Source organism: Haliotis asinina, chromosome 13 (genome assembly GCF_037392515.1).
Source record: "Haliotis asinina isolate JCU_RB_2024 chromosome 13, JCU_Hal_asi_v2, whole genome shotgun sequence".
In the NCBI taxonomy this organism is placed as follows: domain Eukaryota; kingdom Metazoa; phylum Mollusca; class Gastropoda; order Lepetellida; family Haliotidae; genus Haliotis; species Haliotis asinina.
This window is the reverse complement of record NC_090292.1, coordinates 8,556,672-8,578,274: the sequence shown is the minus strand read 5'-3', so window position 1 is coordinate 8,578,274 and position 21,603 is coordinate 8,556,672. Positions and strand designations below refer to the sequence as shown.

Here is a 21,603-nt window from a genome sequence, read left to right as displayed (position 1 = left end):
AATTTGACATAAAATCGGTGAAAATCAGAGGTAAATTAAAATCTTGAGTCTGCTGTTTAGTGTTCAAGGTACGTTTCTGTATTTTGACTTGGTTCAGGGTACATATGTCTATATCCGAAATATACCTACTGTACCTATCTGTACCATGTATGCCAACAACAACCCCCTTCAGCATTAAAAAGACAGAATTAGGGGTAGTAGTCCTTAGGCCCCTCAGTGTAAATATTGGGACCCTTGTCTTTGATTTTGAAAATTTTGGTTGCACAGTGTCCTTTGATTTCCTATTTATCAACACATTACACTTCAGTATCTACATTTGCATGAAACGGCAAATCTGCAGTAGTTCCTGTGGTCTGTGGTAGGGGGACAGTATCACAGCAAGGCCCACCTACATCACTATGGTGACAACAGCATGGAGGGTGGCAGTCTAACTTACAAATATCTCAGTGCACACACAAGCATTGTCAAACATTGTCAATGACAGCTACAATGTGAAGGTTATGTCTACACTAGATTTTAGAAGACTGAAAATTCATGTGAAAATTACTAACATTATAGCAGTATTCCAGTCTGTAGCACTATCAAAATGTTTTCACCCCAACTAACAATCTGCAACGTATGTAAATGGGCTCTCCCAGAAGTTAATATAACTCTGTAAACTTGGCACCAAGTCTTGTCTTGAATCCCCTAACTTGAACCAGTCTCATCAATATTGACCACTCTTGTCACCATGGTAACACAGCTGTATGGTACAGCTTCAGCAACAGCTAACACTCCAGAGCAAGTCTTCTGGCACTGTCTGCTAAGCTAGTCGGACTAGATTTCAACAAAAACTTCAAGCAGTAATATTCCTCCAGTGAAACACCATTGACAAAACCAGAAACACTTTTGGCAAACTTGGTGACAAGATTTGCCCTCTCCTTCTCAAGCCAAAGAGACAGGTCCTGTTCCATGTCTTCAGGGTTTTCAGAAGGTTCAGACCTCCCTGGTTCATTCTGGCTTGGGTCAGTACCACTCGGCCCCCACAGCAGATACTCCACTACAGATCGAACCTGGGCCAGACACTCCACCTTCCGTGGTTGCAGCATGCCCTGTAGGGTCTCAACTGTGTCCAGGGTATCAGGGCTCTCTGTCTCGGCGCGGTGTTCTGTCATTGCATCATCTAACAGCTTGTCAAGGAATCGGCACATGGCTTCACCCTGGTGGACATCATGTGAGCGTTGCCGTGGCAAGAAGGTGATGACCTTGCCCCGAAGGTCACTGCGTGTCACAAGGAATATGTCGCGGAAATCTGTCTCGGTGACAGTGTATCCCTGGTCTAGGCAGTGTGACATGGCACTGAGCAGCTGTAGGGCCATGGAGAGGATGACGTTCATGTAGACTTCCGCATTGTGGGTCAAGGTCTCCCTCAGCAAGGACAAATGACTGTCCAGGCTCTCGATGATGTCAAAGCTGCCCACCGCACAGAAACACTTAGCCAAGCTGCTGTCATACACAGAGTTCTGGACCAGCTGACTTGTCTTGATAAACTCCTCCGTGAGGAAAGAGAAAGGGATAGTGTCTGCAAACACGGCTGCTGGCTTCAGAAGGCTGGGATGAGTCACTGTGCTGCTCTCTGTCGCAGGGCGTGAGTGTAGGAGCTGAAACAAAACATGCGGTGTTGTAACTATGTTATAACTGTGCTATAACATAAGGATGTAATATCTATCCCATGACTTGATCTTTGTGTCAGATCATTGTCAGGGCATGCAGTGTCATACCTATGAGGACTGGCAAGATCAAAAATCAGAAGTGTTGCCAAAATACTGATGAAATTGTTAAGATTATCCCTGTGTGCACTACTTTTCCAATACTTACCAGTACTTGATGGATATATGGCACATAGGTCATGACATGTTAAATCTTTATGACAACATACACGGCTGTTATCTGTGTTTCCTATTATATCTCTACATACTTTTATATCTACATTATGACATCTAAGTGCACAAAGGTACTGGTAATCAATCTTGACCCAGAATCTTAAGGAGTGGTACGTGCAGAGGTACTGATGAGACAAATACTGATCCTCTCAGGAAACATGTTTTTGGGACCAACCCTTACTCAATTTCATCAAAAATACTGCTATAAAAATCTATAACTTACCATAAGTTGACATGGGGAGTTGTTGACCTTGAACTTTGCATTATAGACGATACATCTTTCTGAAGCATGCAGGGGTTGACCGTAAATGTCAAAGTCTCCCCACTTGAGCTGGTGAGGTGCTGGCAGTGACAGCTTCTCCTGTGACAGGAGCCGTTCCACCTGACTGTAGATGTCCTGCAGGCTCTGCAACATCATCGTCGTCAAGCGACTGTGTAGGTCTCGAAGCTTGTCTTCTCGCAATGTTACTGACGTATTTGGTCGGTTCATTGCCACGTATTGCTCCGAGGAAGACCGGTCACCCTTCTTGGGTTTCCGTCTGGGGGCAGGTTTAGGCCTGGAGAGGGTACTGCAAGTGGAAGTTGTGTCCGACTCTGAGGAGACAGTTTCCCGGGATTGGGAGCGACCTGTATTGTCAGGAGGGGCAAGGAAATCAGTCTCTGTGGTCTGTGAAACCTGGGACAGCGTAGACACCATGGATGTAGCATCATCGTCGACAACCTTATTGTACCCATTGATTTCCTCATAAATGGGCTGTGAGGCAAGAAGCATCTGTCTTGATTCATCAATATCAGCCTCTTCATCAAACGGATCACCCACACTATCTTCTTCCTCAATCGTCGATGGCATCGCCACCATACTCGAAGTCATCCCCATCATACTTGAGGTCATCGTTGACGGGAGGGCACACATACTTGAGGTCATGGAGGGGGTCAATAGGTTTGACGCACTCCCTGCTGTAGCAGTAACTGGTGGCACAGGCTCAAGGTAACCTTCAACTGGAATGTTCGGACATATTGTAGTCACAGTATTGCCAGTGATCGGATCGTAGACATGCCGTCCTCTGAACTTTGGCAGGATAGCCTCGTAGAGATTTTCCAGAGAGCCTAATGGGGACAGAGCATCTGGTTTCAGATCCTCAAACTCTTTGTCCATGTGAACAGATGATGACATTGGTCCACCTGTTGAGCAATACACACCAGCATAAGACGTTGGTATGATATAGGGGATATACACTGGCAGTCTAGTTGTATAACATTATGGTGGACCAATGAAAGTACTTATCTCAAAGGTCAAAATTTCCCTTCATAACCATTTGAACATTTGTAATGGGAAATAATCATGTCTTGTAAAAATTCATATGGGAATACGAACATGAAGTAATAATTTAGTTTACTGACCTTTATCTTTCAATGTTAACATTCAACATGATTCTTAAATTGATAGTGCACTCAAAATCAGACACATGTAATACAAAAGGAGAGAGAGATGTTTTCTCGGGATGATCAGTTTCTCACATTATAGTAGTAACTATCATGGCGGCTGACTTATTCCTTAATATAACCATTATTAGTCTGCATAGCGATGATTAGCCAAGAGTGTTTTATATATTAAGAACCTCGTAAGGATGGAAAAAGCCAAATTAACTTGGTGCGTCTGGTAAGGCTGCAAGAGTTGTATGATCCCCAGGGAGTTGAGATTGAAAATACGATGTGCCGTTGTAATGGACATCCAATGATCGAGGGGGAAAAAAAGCGCTATGCAAATATCTAGTTGTATTGTTAAGTCCTTCAATATCATGAATACACAATGCTATTTAGAAAGCAACCAGATGTAACATAGTTCTATTTGGGATTACATTTTCGTAGTAAAGTACAGATTCTAGTACTTCTGTTAGGTTGTGTCCCATATGGGATCCAAACCCTCATTCTCAGGACCTGCCAGCACACAAAGTCAGCAATCTAACCCATTCAGCCCCAATGGACTCATTTATCCAAAAATGGCAGTCTGTTGCAGATATATTTCATTGTTTTATGTTGTGACATAAAATCATGCTATCCAGACGATAAAGTCAACTTTAATAAACTGATGGAATATATAGACACATAAAACTTATCATCCATGCTTGCAGAAAGACAACAATGTATGCTGCATCTACAGGCTATGATGGAATATAAAGGACAAAATTTATCTGTCATGCATGTATGCAGGTGACATTTTTCACTGCATCTACAGGTTAAGACAGAAGATAAAGGACAAAATTTATCATTCATGCTTGCATACAGATGTCAATGCCCACTGTATCTATCTTTGATGGAATACAAAGGAAAATATATATCAGCCATGCTTTCAGAAAGTCGATAATTTATGTTGTATCTACAGGTTGTGATTGAATATAAAGGACACAATTCATCCATGCTAGTACATACAGGACAATATGTACTGAATCTATATGTTACGATGGAACATAAAGGATAATATTGATCATCCATACTTGTATACAGAGGGCGTTTTTCACTGCATCTACATGATGGGACATGTAGGACTGACTTCATCAATCATACTGCTAACAAGGGACAATGTCTTCAGCTTCTCACAATCACGACAGATTGGTTCCGACAGGTTAACTACGTATATTCACCTTTACAAACTACAATCATACTTATGCTTGTACACATAGACTAGTGTCCACTGAATTTATTTGGCATGCTGGAACTCACAGGAAACTGAATTAAATCTACCAGCCCTGCTAGTATGTAAAGGACATCTATCCACAAACCAGGTCAGGCTAAGGATCTTAGTTAGTTCGGCCGATCATCCAAGTAAAGGCTATGCTCGTCTTTACATTAGTTTTCTATATCAGCAGATTATAATGGAAATATAAAGGACAAAGTTTAACACCGCTGTCATAATGCAGATGGCAACATCTACTGTACCAACTGGTTATGGTGGAACATAAAGGGCAAAACTTATCATCCATGCTTGTATATAGGGGACAATGTCTACTGAATCTACAGGCTATGATGGAATATAAAGGAGAAAACTTAACAAGGATGCTTGAATGCAGAGGACAATATCCATTGTGCCTATAGGTTATGGTGGAATATACAGGACCAAATTTATCATCCAGGATTAAAGTCTACTGCATCTACATATGGAAGGTTGCATCCATCTCTACAAACTAGGAGGACAAGCTGTGAGAAACCGATCTCCTTACTGAACATCACACCCGAGGCAAAAGCTGGGTCATCACCTAGAGAGATTGTGTTCCGGCGGTTCTCTAGGATCTTTGTGTTCGTCATGTCAGTCACCAGCTGAAACAGATGTATAGCTCAGAACATCCTGACAATTTATCTTTGATTCAAAACTGATTACCTTAGCGAGTCAAACTCAGAACTCTTAATTCTGTTCAGAACTAGGATCTTTCACCACTATTATTTCCTGAACTCAGAGGCATGTCAACACCTAATTTCTACAGTTTCATTAATGCAATAATGCTAATCTGAGTGAATGAGTGAGTGAGTATGGCTTTACAATGTTTTTTGCAATATTGCAGATATATCATAGCCGGGGACACTAGAGCAGAGCATCAGTGTCACAAGCAGACCCTTTAACCTTTCAAGGCCACTGCACCGCCCTGTCAAACTGAATGTAAGGCCTCCTAGTTAATATTGGCATTGACATAGCTGAAGTAGGTGAGAGTTATTTCCAAGTAGCATTTGGTGCAAGTAGGTATCTTTGGTTGCACCTGGTGCAAGCAGGTTAACATCTCTTAAATCGACCCTTGAACTAAACTCTCATACTCACTGAAGTAGCTTGGAACTTATTACTAAATATTCACAGTTAGAGATCTTGTGTCCCTGGACCTACAAAATAGCTAAGCAGGGTGACTCCATAATTACCACAGGCCCCGATATGTCAGCAGCATTGATCTTCTTCTGTTTGTTGGTTCGTGGCAGCGTGGACTCTGTAATGGACTTGGCTCGCTTCACCGAAGCGGGAGGCTGAGGAGCACGAACCTTCTTGTTGCCCAATTTGCCCAGAAAACTCTTCCTGCTCATCGGAGCAGCAGTGGGCAGTTCAATCTTCTCCCTTGGAGAGTCATCTTCATTCTGAAAGGGTAAACACGTGTATTGGTATTCAGGAACAGCAATGAGCATCTTGAACAGTATTGCTATCAAATTAACATACTTAATATGCGTTATATGAATTACTGTCAAGTCCACAGCACATAGTACATAACAGCTCAGCAATTCGAAAACAACAAAGGGATATGACTGGAGGTTTTCATTTACTAGGGCTAGTCCTTATATTCGATTCCCCACATGGGTACAATGTATGAAGCCTATTTCTGGCGTTACTGGCAATATTGCTGGAACATTGCTAAAAGCAACATAAAACTCACCTGCTCCTAAAGTCCACAAAGGTCGTGCATATCAATAAAAAAACTTGCATACAGTACCCCAAAACAATTGTGTCAGCATTTGAGATTTGTTGCACATCTAACTACCAGACCATTCTACTTTAATCTGAGACAGTTACAATAAACACTTAAGACAAAGGAATACTGTGTCTAGTACTGTCAAACAAATACATTAAATACAGGAACATCCTACCTTCTTTACTTCATCTGGCTTTTCCAATGTGGTTGGTGAGGTGGGCATGGATTCATCAAGCTCTGGAACAGGCGACGTTGGTGACGGTGGCCCCTGGGTTGATGATTTCCTGTCTCGTATAGATGGTGCACCTTCAGTCGACCGACTCAACCTTCGCTCTAACTCACGTGCAAAGTCTGGATTCCTTGCATCTGTCATCCGAGCAGGAACTGATGTACGAGTGGGCGGTTGAGGGGGAGCCCCCTTCTTTGGACTCTTCGGTCTCCTTCGGACAACCACCCCAGAATCCTCCCCGCCTGACCCTGGAGGCTTGGATGGTAGTTGTGGTTTGGTCTGTGGTGGGTTGGGAGGCACCTGTGGTTTGGTCCCATGCTGGGGAGGAGGTGGAGGTTTTGCCGCTGGCTGGGTAGTGGGCACCTGTGGGGGAACAGGTTTGGGGGCAGGAGAGGAAGTGGAGGACTGATGCGACCTTGACATTGTGGATGTAGTGGTGGTTGTGGATGTGGTGTCACGGGACCTCCCATGGTCACGGGGGAGGGTATGGGAGGTGAAGTCCGTCTTGGGTTTTGTGGTTGGGGGGTTGGCTGGAAGCTGTGGAAGGACTGTAGGTGTATCGTCTTTGGTTGCAGCTGCCCTCTGCATGATCGGAGAGGATTTTTCTGGGTCTTTCTTCATTCGAAGTTTGGGACTAGATACTCCCTTTTGATGTTGTAATGGGGAACTGGGGGCAGCTTTTGGCATAGCACCTTCGAAGCGGTCTTCAGTGGAGCCCTTATGGTTCAGTGCTGGACTGGAGGAGGAGGAAGCCACAGGGGGGCTCATAGGGGGTGGGGTTGCTGGGGGCAACACTCGGAACTTGGGCTGTGGAGAAAATTTCGCGGTTCTTTTCTCTGCCGGTGAGGCTGGTGGTTGATCCTCCTTCAATTCTCTGATCTCTATCATGGAGGAGGACATCACATCGGTTTTGGAGTCTGGCTTTGCAAAGGTAATATCTGGATTGCTACTTTCAACAGGCAGTTCTGAAGAATCCCTTCCACGACGGAGAATGTTCTTAAAGAATGAAGTAAAACCACCACGTTTTGCCTTCCCTATATCTGCCGACTTGCAGCCAACTCTAAGGTCAAGGGCATCTTGCTCATCCAGGCCTAGAGTTGGTTCACTCACAGCCTTCGGTGCTATCAAAGGTTCTAGCTGTGGAGGAGTGACTATTGACTTCCCCACTGTCACCATCTTAAAGTTGGGCTCTGCCTGATTGGCTAGTTTCCGTGTGGGCGAGACCTGTGGTTCTGGGGGAGGAGAACTCGGAGGTCGTGGAGCCTGACGAGATTTTCGTGACTTCTGCAAGTCAAGGTTAGCTGCCACAGAAGCCATTCGCTTCTCGAAGTCAGCATTCTTTTTCAACTTGTCCTTGCGAGCATCAGTATTGCTGTCAGTTTCTTTAGCACCAGATTCCCCTGTACTGCTGCCAGGCTTTGCCTCTATTAATGGCTGGCGAGGGCTGTATCTAAAGTCACTGTACTTACTCTCAATCTCACCATAGCTAGCCAACACATCATTAAGCAGCTCTACCACCTCCAATCCAGCAATAGTGCTTTCTGTGTCTGAGAAAGAGGTGTTTCCATCCTTCTTCTTTTCTTCCTCTTTCAAAGTAGAGCTCACTTCTTCTTCCTTCTCTGAAGTAAGCACTTCCTGTTTGGGTTCAGGTCCAGAGGTGGATTCATACTGAGATCCATACAAACACTCCTCAATATCATCAAGAGTGTAGGACTTACCGCTCTCCTTTGGAACTACATATGGCTTTGGAGTGTGTTTTGGGATAATGTTCACTATTTTATACGGCATTGTTACGTCACTTTCTTCTTCCACATCCACAGAAACTGACTTCTTGTCGTCAGATGCTTTACTGTCACTGTCCGACGAAGAGGCAGATGACGCGGGCAGTGACTTCACTTTGTCAACACTTGTCTGTTTGTACTGCTCTGAGCCCGAGGATTCACTGTCTGCTTTATCACACATAGTGTCCGCAATCCGGTGAAGTTCTATGTCAGAGTGGAACAACTCCTCCACTGACAGTTTGGAAAGGCTTGGCTTAGTACGAACGGGGAACGTCCCATGTTTGAAAGAAGCGTCACAGTCTCGGAGGGTGTGGAACCGATCAGGTCGACACAGTAGCTGAAGGTCAAGATCCTCAAACTCCTTACTGGGACCCTTTTTGCTGATAGCAGAATCTGGCAACAAAGATATACCTCTTTAGCGTCTCATATTGATGATACAAGAGGTTAAATAGTGAAGAGTTTATGGGGACAGGTGAGGGTACACTTGTGGGTTCGTCCCGTATTGACTGGAGAGGGCTTGTCACCTGTTGGGTAGGGAATGGGTATTGTTTGGTCCCATGTTGAGGGGAGGGGCTTGTCACCTGTTTGGGTAGGGTACAGATGTGGGTTGGTCCAATGTTGAAGGGAAGGGCTTGTCACCTGTTTGGGTAGGGTACGGTTGTGGGTTGGTCCCATGTTGAGGGAGGGGCTTGTCACCTGGTGGGATAGGGTACGGATGTTGGTTGGTCCCATGTTGAGGGAAGAGGTTTGCTAGCTGGGTTGGTAGGGTATGGATGTGGGCTAGTCCCATGTTAAGGGGAGGGGTTTGTTACCTGGTATGGTACGGTATGGATGTGGGCTGGTCCCATGTTGAGAGGAGGGACTTGTTACCTGGCAGGGAAGGGTACACTTGTGGGTTGGCCTCAGGCAGTGTACCTTCCAAGTGTGGAAAGGTCCATTGTTGAGAAGAACAAAAAATCAACGTGGTATCTGATGTTAATATTTACAGAACTATTTATTGAAAAGTGATAAATAGTCAAGAAAGATAACCATAATTTCTTGTCATTGTGTCATAGCTACATTTTGAGCAGAGATATGAAATCCAAGTCTCTTTGCAGTTTCTACTAGCCCACAGACAGGTGAGATACTATTATTTGTTTGCCCGAAATGAAAACTGACTTGTCCACGATATCTGGCGATGGGATTTTTTAACCCCTGGTTGGGAATGGATATTGCTGGGTTCTATGGCAGAGTATAAAGTAATTGTCAAAGATTGTCCTGCTTGGCAAACCTTTCTCAATGTACAGAAAAAACAGAGACAAGTCCACATTAATCATGGACATAGCAACATAAACAAATTACCTCACTATTGAAACACTAAAAATGGCAATGAAAGACTATGAAACTGCAACATTTCACATCAACAAACTCTGTCTCGCATAGAAAAAGTATTGAATATGTCAACATAATTACTGTCAAAAATTTCATACCAATTGAAAGTAAACTAACCAAGTGTGCACAAAAGGATGATGATGATAAATGCCAAATGACACATCACAAACACATTAAAAAGGGAATGTACTTTTGTTCAAACTGGAAAATGGTCAAAACTTTGTCTTCCATGCGCTTATGTGCAAAATCGAAGTTGCAGGCTTTTCATGTTTTTAAGCGGTTTTAGCACTTTAAAGTTGTTGTTTTTGGTGTGTGCTTTTCTGTGTTTTCAGCACAGTGGGCAAGTTTTTTTCGGTAAGCCTGAGCAGAAGAGAATGAAAAACAACAGACGAAGGAGAGTGAGTGAGTGAGTTTAGTTTTACGCCGCACTCAGCAATATTACAGCTATATGGCGGCGGTCTGTAAATAATCGAGTCTGGACCAGACTATCCAGTGATCAACAACATGAGCATCGATCTGCGCAACTGGGAACCGATGACATGCGTCAACCAAGTCAGTGAGCCTGACCACCCGATCCCGTTAGTCGCCTCTTACGACAAGCTGAGTCGCCTTTTATGGCAAGCATGGGTTGCTGAAGACCTATTCTAACCCGGGACCTTCACGGGTCACAGACGAAGGAGAGACAAGGCCTGCTGGTTGTCATCTTAGACTAGAGGGTGATGTACGTGGTCTGTTGGGACGGGGTTTTCCTTACCTTTAAGATTTCGGATGTCAGCATTCCATATCATGTTTTCAAGTGCCAGCAGAGCATTCTGTTTCTCTTCCTCAGTGAAGGACATCTCATCACTGGATGAGTGACCTTCACACTGAGAGTCAACTTCATCGTCAAAGATATTATCTAATCCACCGTCGTAACCAATCACGTCTGGTTCAGCTTCTGTGAACACAACGTGTCCACTGCGACTCTGGTGGCGGGGTACCGACTTCACCAGCACACCCTTCCTTGGATTTGAACTGTAACTGTGACTACTAACAACGCGGACTACTCTGTGGGGGTTCTCATCTTGGAGCAGGTTACTGTTGTGGTTCTCATTGCTCTTGAACTTTGTCTTATCACAGGAACTGTTCCTATCGTTCTTGTTCAGCTTTGAGTTTGCATTCTCAATGTCCGCAGAGGTTATTGTGATACAATCTCCGGGTTCAACTTTAACCCCATTTATGTGCTGCGATGTGGCCTTGAGGATGACAGATGTGCGTTTGCTGGGGACAGGGGAGGATTTGGCAGAGTTACTTCGGTGGATTCTTCCAGTGTGGTCAGCACGTGCTCGTTGGCAGTTGGCGCAAAGGTCACGGCGCCAAGCATTCTGGGTAAACTCGGAACACGCAGACATTACTCTGCTCAGATCCTTGATACATCATCTCACCATCTGAAACAAGAACAAGGAATGGTAACTTAGGAACAGTCTATGCAATAACAGATATATCACGCCTCTGCATACCACAAGGCCTACAATACAGCATGATATTGTGACATGGCTGCATGAACATACCAATATCAGGACATATATACAGTTACAGGGGTGGATCTCAGACTTTGGAGATTTATGCACACATAAATCCTGAAGTCAAAATGTTCAGCAGAAATGCTCCTCAGGGACATTGTTTCCAAAGGAAAAGGGGGAATGCACATCCCTCCACACCCATTGGATTCGCCCATGTTAGGTATAGCAGCTGTATTACTTACATAAAAGTGGGTATAGTGACACAGTGAGATACAGCAAATGACAGAGAGAGAGAGAGAATAGTCAGAGAGTGAGAAGAAAGAGATAGAGAAAGAGAGAGTGAATGAGTGAGTTTAGTTTTACGCTGCACTCAGCAATGTTTCAGCTATATGGCGGCAGTCTGCAAATAATCGAGTCTGGACCAGACAGTCCAGTGATCAACAACATGAGCATCGATCTGCGCAACTGGGTACCGATGACATGTGTGAACCAAGTCAGAGAGTCTGACCACCAGATCCTGTTAGTTGCCTCTGACGACAAGCATAGTCACCTTTCATGGCAAGTATGGGTTGTTGAAGGCCTATTTTACCCCAGGACCTTAACGGGTAGAGAGAGGGAGAGAGTGAGTGATGCACAGTGACAGACACACGGAGAGGTGGAAAGACTGAAAAAGAGACAGACACTCAGAAAGACTGAGAGAAAGAAGGACAGATACAGCAGGACACCTTGTGTACAAGTTCTCACTGCTTGCTGACCGGAGGATCACATGACTACACAGAGTCACAGCAGGGACCGCAGGCCTCAACAACATCTGTTTGACAGAAGCGGAATCTGAGTAAGAGCAGAAATAACTCGAATGCACCAAATCAAATGCCAGGCAACATCACACGCAGTTTAATCCCAGTCTCGAAATGTCAACCACTGCAATCCAATTGCAAGACAGGAAGTCATGCGGGGACAATTATTCTGCTTAACTCCCTCACATCTGAGTAAATCTGTTTCATGCAGAGTAAGATTGTGATCGCTGTTATACCCTCACTTCCATGTATAATTTTTAGTGTCATACCTCGGTCTCCTCCTGCTATTAGCTCTCATCACACCGAGTGAGAATGTGTATACTGTAGAATATCATAACATCTGTGCAGTGTAAACTATTGTCAGAGTGAGAGTGTGAATGCTCCATTTCACTGTCATTTCAGGAGCAGGAAACTTGTATCACACAGAATGAGAGTGAATTTTGCACATCACCATGATGTGCAGGATACTCAAATCACATAGAATGAGGTTGAATGCTGTGTTTCACCACGCATCCATGTGCAGTAAACTCGTATCACGCACAATGAGAGTGAATACTACATTTCACACCGACACCATGTGCAGTGAACTTGAATTATACAGAGTGAGAGTGAATGCTATGTTTCACCATGACATCCATGTACAGTAAACTCGTATCACACAGAGTAAGAGTGAAGCTATATTTCACACTGACACCACGTGCAGTACACTCGTATCACACAGAGTGAGAGTGAATGATATGCTTCAACAAGCATCCATGTGCAGTAAACCCATATCACACAGATTGAGAGTGAATGCTGTTTCACACTGACACCAAGTGCAGTAAACCCGTTTCACCCTGACATGCTGTAAGCTCACATCACAGAGTGAAAAGGGGAAGGGGGTGTAAAGAAGTTTGAACGCCCTTCCTGAAAAATTAACAAACACAATAGATCCCATATAACTGATACAGAAACTGGCATCACTCCAAAATAAACAAATATACACTTATGTCAGATCTTAATACAGATAGCTCCTTTCAAACCCAGCAGTAACATGAGTCTCCAGAAGGGGGAATTGCTGCAATTATTTAGTCCATTCATAACCCATTTGATGACAAATGTCAGATACAATTTTGTTTCACAATGATTATGTATGGCAAAACAGTGCTGATTGGTTGAACCTTGACTCAACTTCCTGTACAGCCAGTGTATGATGGGACGTAATCACCCAAATATTCTATGGGATAATAAGTGGAGATACGTACACTAACACACATATAACACCATATGTATATATTGTAAAATACACACACATATATATATACACCCACAACACAAATGGAAAAAGCCGTGGTGTCACCCAAGGCAAATAACTTGTGTTTACCTAGCAGTGGTTCAGAAGTAAAAGCCTTTCATCCTACTGGCAGCTTGGCTTGCACACAGTGAGTGAGAAGGCTTGGATTTTGCGGTTTTAACCAATGTCATGGCAAGAGACACCAGAACTGGGCGTCACACATTGTACCCATGTGGGGATTTACCAGAATCAACCCAGTCTTCAGAGCAATGAAAGAATGCTTTGACCACTCGACTACCCCACAATATATATGTGTGTGTATTTTACAATATATACATATGGTGTTATATGTGTGTTTGATGTACGTATCTCCACTTATTATCCCATAGAATATTTGGGTGATTACGTCCCATCATACACTGGCTGTACAGGAAGTTGAGTGCAGTGCAGTAGTTTGGAAACAAAGCCTTCCATTCCACAGGCATCCTGGGTTGTATACACCCCAGAGAGTTGAGAATAATGACAGGGATACACACTTGTAAGATATTTCACACTTGTAAGTGTGGTATATAAATCTATATACACTCATGTAAAAGGTGGACTTACCTTATCTCCTTCCTTCAAATCTCTCAGCTTATCCTACCATCCCAATGCATCAAATAGACTGGTTCCATTGTTCCACTTCATTATGTAGCACTTGTGTATAACGCATCTGTCCATTATCATCTGTGGGTAGAGAAATTACACATCAATTGTCAAATCAAGGCGTTATTACCAATAATCGTTATTAGTACCAATGTTCTATGTGCCATAATGGCCCAACAATAGCCAATTAGAGCTTAGTCTGCACAGCCAGAGATACACACTTATATTCTCCCACAAACACAATGTTTGCAAAGAGCCAGGATGGTAATCCCTTTAGCATGTTCGGTTGCTCTGAACAATTCCTTGACAACCCCTCTGAATAATAACACTGGAGCAGGTCCAGCTTCACTTACAAATGTCACCTTTGTTGATTTATGCTAGAACAGGCATAGTTGAGACTGGATCATGGATGAAAAAAGAATAATCATGAAGGAAGCATAACCTGATAGAAAAATAAGACCAGTCATGAGGAGGGCATGACCTGGTAGAGAAACATGATCAGCTGTGAGGAGATTATGACCTGAAGGAGAAACATGACCACTTGCAAGGAGAGCATACCCTGACGGATGAGACAAAAGCAGTTGTAGGAAGAGTACGACATAATGGAACAACAAGACCAGTTGTGAGGAAACTATGACTTGGTGAAGAAACAAGACCAGTTGTGAGGAGAAGATGCCCTGGTGGAGAAATAAGACCAGTTCTGAGGAGAGCATGACCTGACAGAGAAACAAGACCAGTTGTGAGGAGAGCATGACCTGACAGAGGAACAAGACCAGTTGTGAGGAGAGCATGACCTGACAGAGGAACAAGACCAGTTGTGAGGAGAGCATGACCTGACAGAGAAACAAGACCAGTTGTGAGGAGAGCATGACCTGACAGAGGAACAAGACCAGTTGTGAGGAGAGCATGACTTGACAGAATAACAAGACCAGTTGTGAGGAGAGCATGACCTGACAGAGAAACAAGACCAGTTGTGAGGAGAACATGCCCTGATGGAAAAATAAGAACAGTTGTGTTCATGACGTTGATCATTAGACAGTCTGGTCAAGGATTGATCATTTACAGACTGATGCCATTAAGCTGAAATACTGCTAAGGATGGCTTTAAACAACAACCTATCAACGCAGTATACTAAATACTGTTGGAAATAGGAAAAAAACTGTTTTTTCACATTTATCTCTATAATTTATGCAGTTGATATGTGAGTGTAACATATATTTAACTAAGTACAGCTAAGTACAGCTTAACTACAGTCTCAGAGGTTTGTTCAACTAAGTACAGCTTAACTACAGTCTCAGAGGTTTGTTCAACTAAGTACAGCTTAACTACAGTCTCAGAGGTTTGTTTAACTAAGTACAGCTTAACTACAGTCTCAGAGGTAGGTACTTGAGAAATGTAATAAAAGGACTATACAGAAGAGAAATTAGTGCCCCAATTCAACGCACATGAAAAAGCACAAAATATATTTGAGATGACTTGTGCTTGTACTTTGCTGAGCAACACAGTTGCCATCTATAGTCTGATCTTTGTTTCCATCAGTCATTAAGTATTTTACAAGTTTTGCCCGATTTTCTCCATATCTTCTTATGCATTCCACTGAACATCCTGTTTGGACAAAGTGGGTTGTTTTGACATAAAGTGTATGCAGTTGTGTACATTTTAGGGATAACAGCCTAAACCAGTGTTTTTCTATTTCACACAGCACTTAGTTTTGTGGGGCAAGATAAAATATTGATCAAGTGATAAAAATAGTAAAAGAGAAAAGATTTTTAGTTATAAGCTTCCACTGGGTGTAAACGTCCAAGCAGTGGTGAAAAACATGAGAACTGATCACTGAAAATCAGTGAGGAGATCAGCAAAGGATCTTCCCCCACAAGAACACGACTCACACAGTTCCAGTTAAAGGAAATGTCTGTTGCCCCGTGATGCACACCCGCCATGACAGGCATCAAGCAATTGCTCATCACACCAAGGATCTGGATTCGATTCCCTACATGGGTACAAGTCCATTTGTGATGTCCCCTGTCATGCTATTGCTGGAATATTGCTAAAATCAGCGTAACATTAAACTCACTCACTCACACCATGTGTAAAGAGTGAGACTCTCACGTTTAGTACCAAGAAAAATTTTCTCACTCACAGACATTAATAAGGCCTCATAAACAGTGTGCAAAATAGGAACTGGCCCTCTAGATTGTGACTATCAAAAATCCATTGCCCCAACTGGCTGGTGAATTTTCACAGCACCATTTTGTAAATATATCATTCTCACTGATGTAACACAAGTCATATTTAGAATTACACTCTCTTAGTAAAGTGAAGCTTATTAAGTACAGCTTATTAAGTACAACTTATTAAGTACAACTTAAGTACAGCTTAAGTACAGATTCTATGGGAGCAACAGTGGAGAAGCAGGTAGGGTGGCTGACTTTGTGTGCTGGCAATTAGGTGCCTGTCTCTGAGGGTGTGGGTTCGAATCCCAAAGGGGACTTACAAAAGTACTTAGAATCTGTCCTTTACTAACAATGGGTAATCACAAACATAACAGATGTTACTTTCAAAACAGCATTGTATTTTCGTTTCTCAGACTTGTTAAGGTATAATACACTTTCAAATCATGCAAGATTTTGACATGATGAAAAAATATTCATCTTATTAGCAGTTTAATGATGAAACTTGCATCATGATGTCATCTTATTCTGGTCTATTTTTGTAACCGTTTGCTTAGTTTCCACACTCAAATTTCATGCTACTGAATTATCTTGAAGCCATTATCTTTCAGGCATATCTGGCCCGACTAGCTAGCAATGTCTGGAAGCTATTATGCACACTGCACCCTACTCCACCATGCATATGCGAGCCCCAATACCATTACCCTGGATAACCCAAGCTGCTGGAAGGTTAATACTCAAATGAGTTGTCCCCCCAGGTACCCATTTTCTGCTGATGCACATGGTCAATATTGAACTAATTTGCCTCAGTAAGACCACAAGTGTCACTTGTTGTGGGGCAGGACTCAGTCTTGAAATTTTGTGGAAATCTCATGAATTTCAAAGATTTCACAGATTTTTCAACCATCCAAGGACTCTCTGGGACAAACGTAATGCACTGATGCAGCCCAGTGGTTAAAGGGTTTGCTCGTCACGCAGAAGACCTGGGTTTGATTTCCTTCATGGGTACAGACTAGAATGAGCAAAGTCTGTTTCTGGTGTTCCTCATTGTAATATTGCTGGTATGTTGCTAAAAGCGGTATACAACTAAACTCACTCACTCTCTGTGATAAAAGATGCTTAACTTCAAATGACTTGTAACTATGCGGAAAACGATAACCCTCTACAGATCTTGTTGAAACTAATAACAATGAATTTGTTTTGAGCTGTGTCTGGTGTAGTTAAGATAATAAATACCTAAGCACTGGCCAATCCAGCAAATCTTGTCAGATGTCTTACATGTCTAACTGCACTCTCAGCCAATTGACCTTTTCACTCAGGTATTATACAATAACACCCATGTTTGAAAGTCATAGAGCTGTCTCTTTAGTATATACAATCTGATGTACATGATATATGTGACATCTGGGTTGAAGTCTTGATACATAAGAATACCTATGTTATATCATCTGATATAGCATATTTTGCTTGACGCTTGTGATAGGCTATGATCATGTACAATGGAAGCTGCCTAAATGACATTGATCTGGTTAAGACAAAGTGCCGGATTGCAGAGCTGATGATGAATGTACAAGCCACAATGGCACTCAGACTTCATGCCAGTGTTGACAACTTGGCGGACTGGACAGATGTCAGCTTTGGCAAAGTTCACTGTAGTTCGTAACAAGTGAACATTCAGATTTACTCCAGACTCAGCAATATTCTCCAGTTTATAAAATCCAATATACCATATCAAGGTTGCAGCATTCAATAACTAATAAACACCTACAGACAATTAGAAACATATATATATATTGGCCCCATCAACTGATACATCTAGAATAGCCAAGTATCATGTGATACATAATGGATTTGTTATACAATCAGAGAATGAGATATATGTAACTCAGTTACATCACTGGATATGTAATAAATACAAACGCTGTATCAACAGGCGTATCTAAGTTATGGCATGTTATAAGTAATGAATATCTAGGATTTTCCATCAATTATATATACATATATATCTTGTTTAAGGCATGTGATATGGAAACATTAACTTGGTTGTACCATCTGATATATGGTATCTAAGTTGTGGCATGTGATATGTCATGAATACCAAGAATATTCCATCATGATGACATACATTGTAAAGTATATGATAAAAAATCATTACCTAGGTCATACCATCAGATATTGGATAACTAAGTTATAGCATGTTACATGCAATGAATACCTGAAATTCATACCAATGAATCCTCATCTGAACTGAATAAAATATAATGAATTCCTACAGGTTTATTATATGTTATACTGTGGTGAGTGAGTGAGTGAGTTTAGTTTCATGCTGTATTTTAGCAAAATTCCAGTAATATCATGGTGGGTGAGACGATAAATGGGCTTCACATGTAGCAGGGCGCGGAGTCATCCCATAGATGACATCCTTACCTTGTCAGCTTGCGGACAGGGCTAAGCTCTTTGGTCATGTGGACAAGGCGTCCGACTTCAGATCAGAAGGTCCGTCATTTGAATCCCAGCACAGGACTTGAAAATTTTGTGGATGCTACACACATATTGTACCCATGTGCCGAATTCATAGGTCATAAAACATCTTGGTTTTACTATAGCATGAGATAGACAATGAACAGCAAGTTATTATCATAAGATAAACCGGTTTATATATATCTAGGTTTGGGCATGTGATACATATACAATGGTTACGCCATCAGAAATATGATATCCTGTATTTATCATGGACGCTTAATTACCACCCCCAGATACACGATACGTTTATGCACCACTAAACACTGCTGAACAGACGATAACTCAAGAACTGAATGGAACCATGAGATAATATATCCCAAGCAATAACGCACATACCACTCTCATCAAATATAGATAAGACACAGATATGTACACAACAAAATGCATTTTCTGAGTTCCTGGGTACATGAGTAATCTATGGGTTGGAACTAGTGTATAATGAGTCGGTTTTACAAGTCCCTTCCCTCTGTGTTGTTAACAAAGACCCCGTGAGATCTCTAGCTAGCACCGTACTTACCACATAGATGTCTATTGATTACATACCAACTGGTCCCATAGAAAGTGTTTGTGATGTCATGCACCGGAAAATATAAGACATGTGATAAGAAATATATCACATCTCCACATCCGTCATCTAACAATGTAAACAATGATGTATGTTGTAACAATGTTGTATCGCGCGTGCTGCGCTCAGCCAGGCATTGTTACTGTGATCATTGGGCCGTGTCCTGAACTATGTAAATACAGACCTTTCAAACCCCGTTCACCCACAATAACGGTAGAATATTCACTGAAATCATGAAAACACCGCCATTTCTCTCAAACTGTGTAAATATATGTGAATGCCGCGCGTACAGAATGTTCGATCTCGCTTGTGCTCACACAGATATTGTCTGAGATGCCATGGGTTATCTGCCATATCGCCTATCAGTCGTCTGCTATGCGCATTACAACGGGAAATGTCCATGATTTTGAACAAGATCGTTTCTATACTCTAAGAAATCGACACAGCTCTACCTCTCTAATTATGGGAGATATATATATACTCACAGAATTGTAAATTAATCCATAAGCTCCATGCTTGATTATGCAGCCTGCTTGTGGCAGCTATGTTTAGCATAGGCAAATAGCCATTGACCCGGGCCGCAGCACTCCCTCACCGACAGATCCCTCCGCCGTGAAGAAAGAGTCCACCAACAGAGCAATGTATACGGTTACTGGGATCTTGATAAACGTTTAAGGGGAGGAACAGTCACATTTATGCGTCATTCATACTGAACACGGCTTTGATTGCAACATGGAGGGAATATATATGGCAACATCCCAAGTATGTTCTGTCTAGAATCAACTTACGGGATGTGATCGGTTGTATCCAACACATGTCCATGGTGATCTGTGATGTGCTATATGTATAATATCCAAAACAAAGTACTTGTTAAGGCAGAGAAACTAGCACACACATCAAGTCGTTTCAGAATTGTTTTAAGGACATACAGGATAAAAGCAACACCTCGTCTGACCGAGGGGCGGGCTGCGGTTTACCACGTGTGTGTTGGAGGATTTGTATCTAGGCAAACAAGAAAACATTCTCGCGTGGGCTCTCGCGTCGGCCAACAAATGTCATCTTTGTTGAAATCATGTTGAAAGAACTTGAAGGGAAATTCACATGTCAACAGAATAAACATAGGATGAACTACCTGCTTTATGGGTTCAGGCAGGAATCGCATCGTTACCGGAGCATGGGCAGGTTTGTCCACTCCAGATCCGATCCGAAGACCTGCCGGCAGTTTTTGCATACACCAGATCTGATCCGATTTTCTGTTTTTAAATAATGATGTGATCAATATGTGTGTTTTTATGATACGTCATTTGGACCTTAGCTATTACTATTTGTGGATTCCGACTTGTTCTCGTCACCATATATTGCTGGAATAATGCCGATGTGAGGTAAACCCAGCTCGACTCAGCCCTTTATAATCGGCAGGGTTTGCCTACTCCGGATTCGAGACGTAAATGTCATGCCAGGATGTCACTATTTAAGTCCGATCAGCAGAAATCCCGACAGACCTTGACTACTCTAAATCTGATCCATAAACATTCCGACAGAATTCACCTATTCCAGATCCGGGCCTAGATTTTGGAACATATGTCATATTTGGGATTTCACTTTCTTGGTAAAGTACAAATTCTAGTACTTCTAGTACTTTTTTCGGTTGGGTCCCATCCACTTGTGGAAGTCGCGGTGGCTGAGCAGGCTAGGCGGCTGACTTTGTGTGCTGGCGAATAGGTGCCTGACTCTGAGGGTGCGGGTTCGAATCCCGGATGGGACCCAACCGAAAAAAGTACTAGAATTTGTACTTTACCAAGAAAGTGAAATCCCAAATATGACATATGTGCCATTTGACCACTTTCTAAATGGCATCGTGTAATCATAGATTTTGGAAGCTCTCTTAGCGCTAAGACAGTGGCAGGTGCCATATATTAACATTGACTTACGACTATCCTACCGCTAAGAGAGCTTCGAAAATCTAGGCCCCGATTCGTAACTATCCCCGCAGGATGTGCCTTCAGTAGATCAGACCTAGTCTCGATCAGACCAGCTGGCAGTACGGCAGGATTTGCTTATATTTGATCTGATTGAGAGGTATCGCGGCACGGTTTGCCAATATTAGATCAACAGGTAATACAGCAGAGTTTGCCTACATAAGGTATGACCAACAGACAATACTGCAGAGTTTGCTTACATCAGATCTGACCAACAGGCAATACGGCACAGTTTGCCTGCATAAGATCTGACCAACAGGCAGTACGACAGAGTTTGTCCACATAAGGTCTGACCAACAGGCAATAAGGCAGAGTTTGCCTACATTAGATCTGACCAACAGGTAATACAGCAGAGTTTGCCTACATAAGGTATGACCAACAGGCAGTACGACAGAGTTTGTCC

At 42.6% G+C, this 21,603-nt stretch overlaps 1 protein-coding gene across 2 annotated transcripts; it reads right to left on the bottom strand.

Annotated features, from left to right (window-relative positions):
- Window positions 1-253: 253 nt before the first annotated feature.
- On the bottom strand, window positions 254-19,802 carry LOC137259327 (nascent polypeptide-associated complex subunit alpha, muscle-specific form-like). Of its 2 annotated transcripts, none has more exons than XM_067797009.1 (8): window positions 19,707-19,802; window positions 13,924-14,043; window positions 10,500-11,172; window positions 6,540-8,767; window positions 5,826-6,035; window positions 5,141-5,237; window positions 2,146-3,104; window positions 254-1,640 (listed from the first exon to the last, which is right to left on the bottom strand). In XM_067797009.1, the coding sequence occupies exons 3-8, from the start codon at window positions 11,134-11,136 to the stop codon at window positions 768-770; spliced, it is 5,004 nt and encodes a 1,667-aa protein (XP_067653110.1). In that variant the 5' UTR covers window positions 11,137-11,172; window positions 13,924-14,043; window positions 19,707-19,802; the 3' UTR covers window positions 254-767. The 2 variants fall into 2 exon arrangements, with proteins under 2 accessions (XP_067653110.1, XP_067653111.1); XM_067797010.1 differs by having other exon boundaries at window positions 5,177-5,237.
- Between the last annotated feature and the right edge of the window lie 1,801 nt (window positions 19,803-21,603).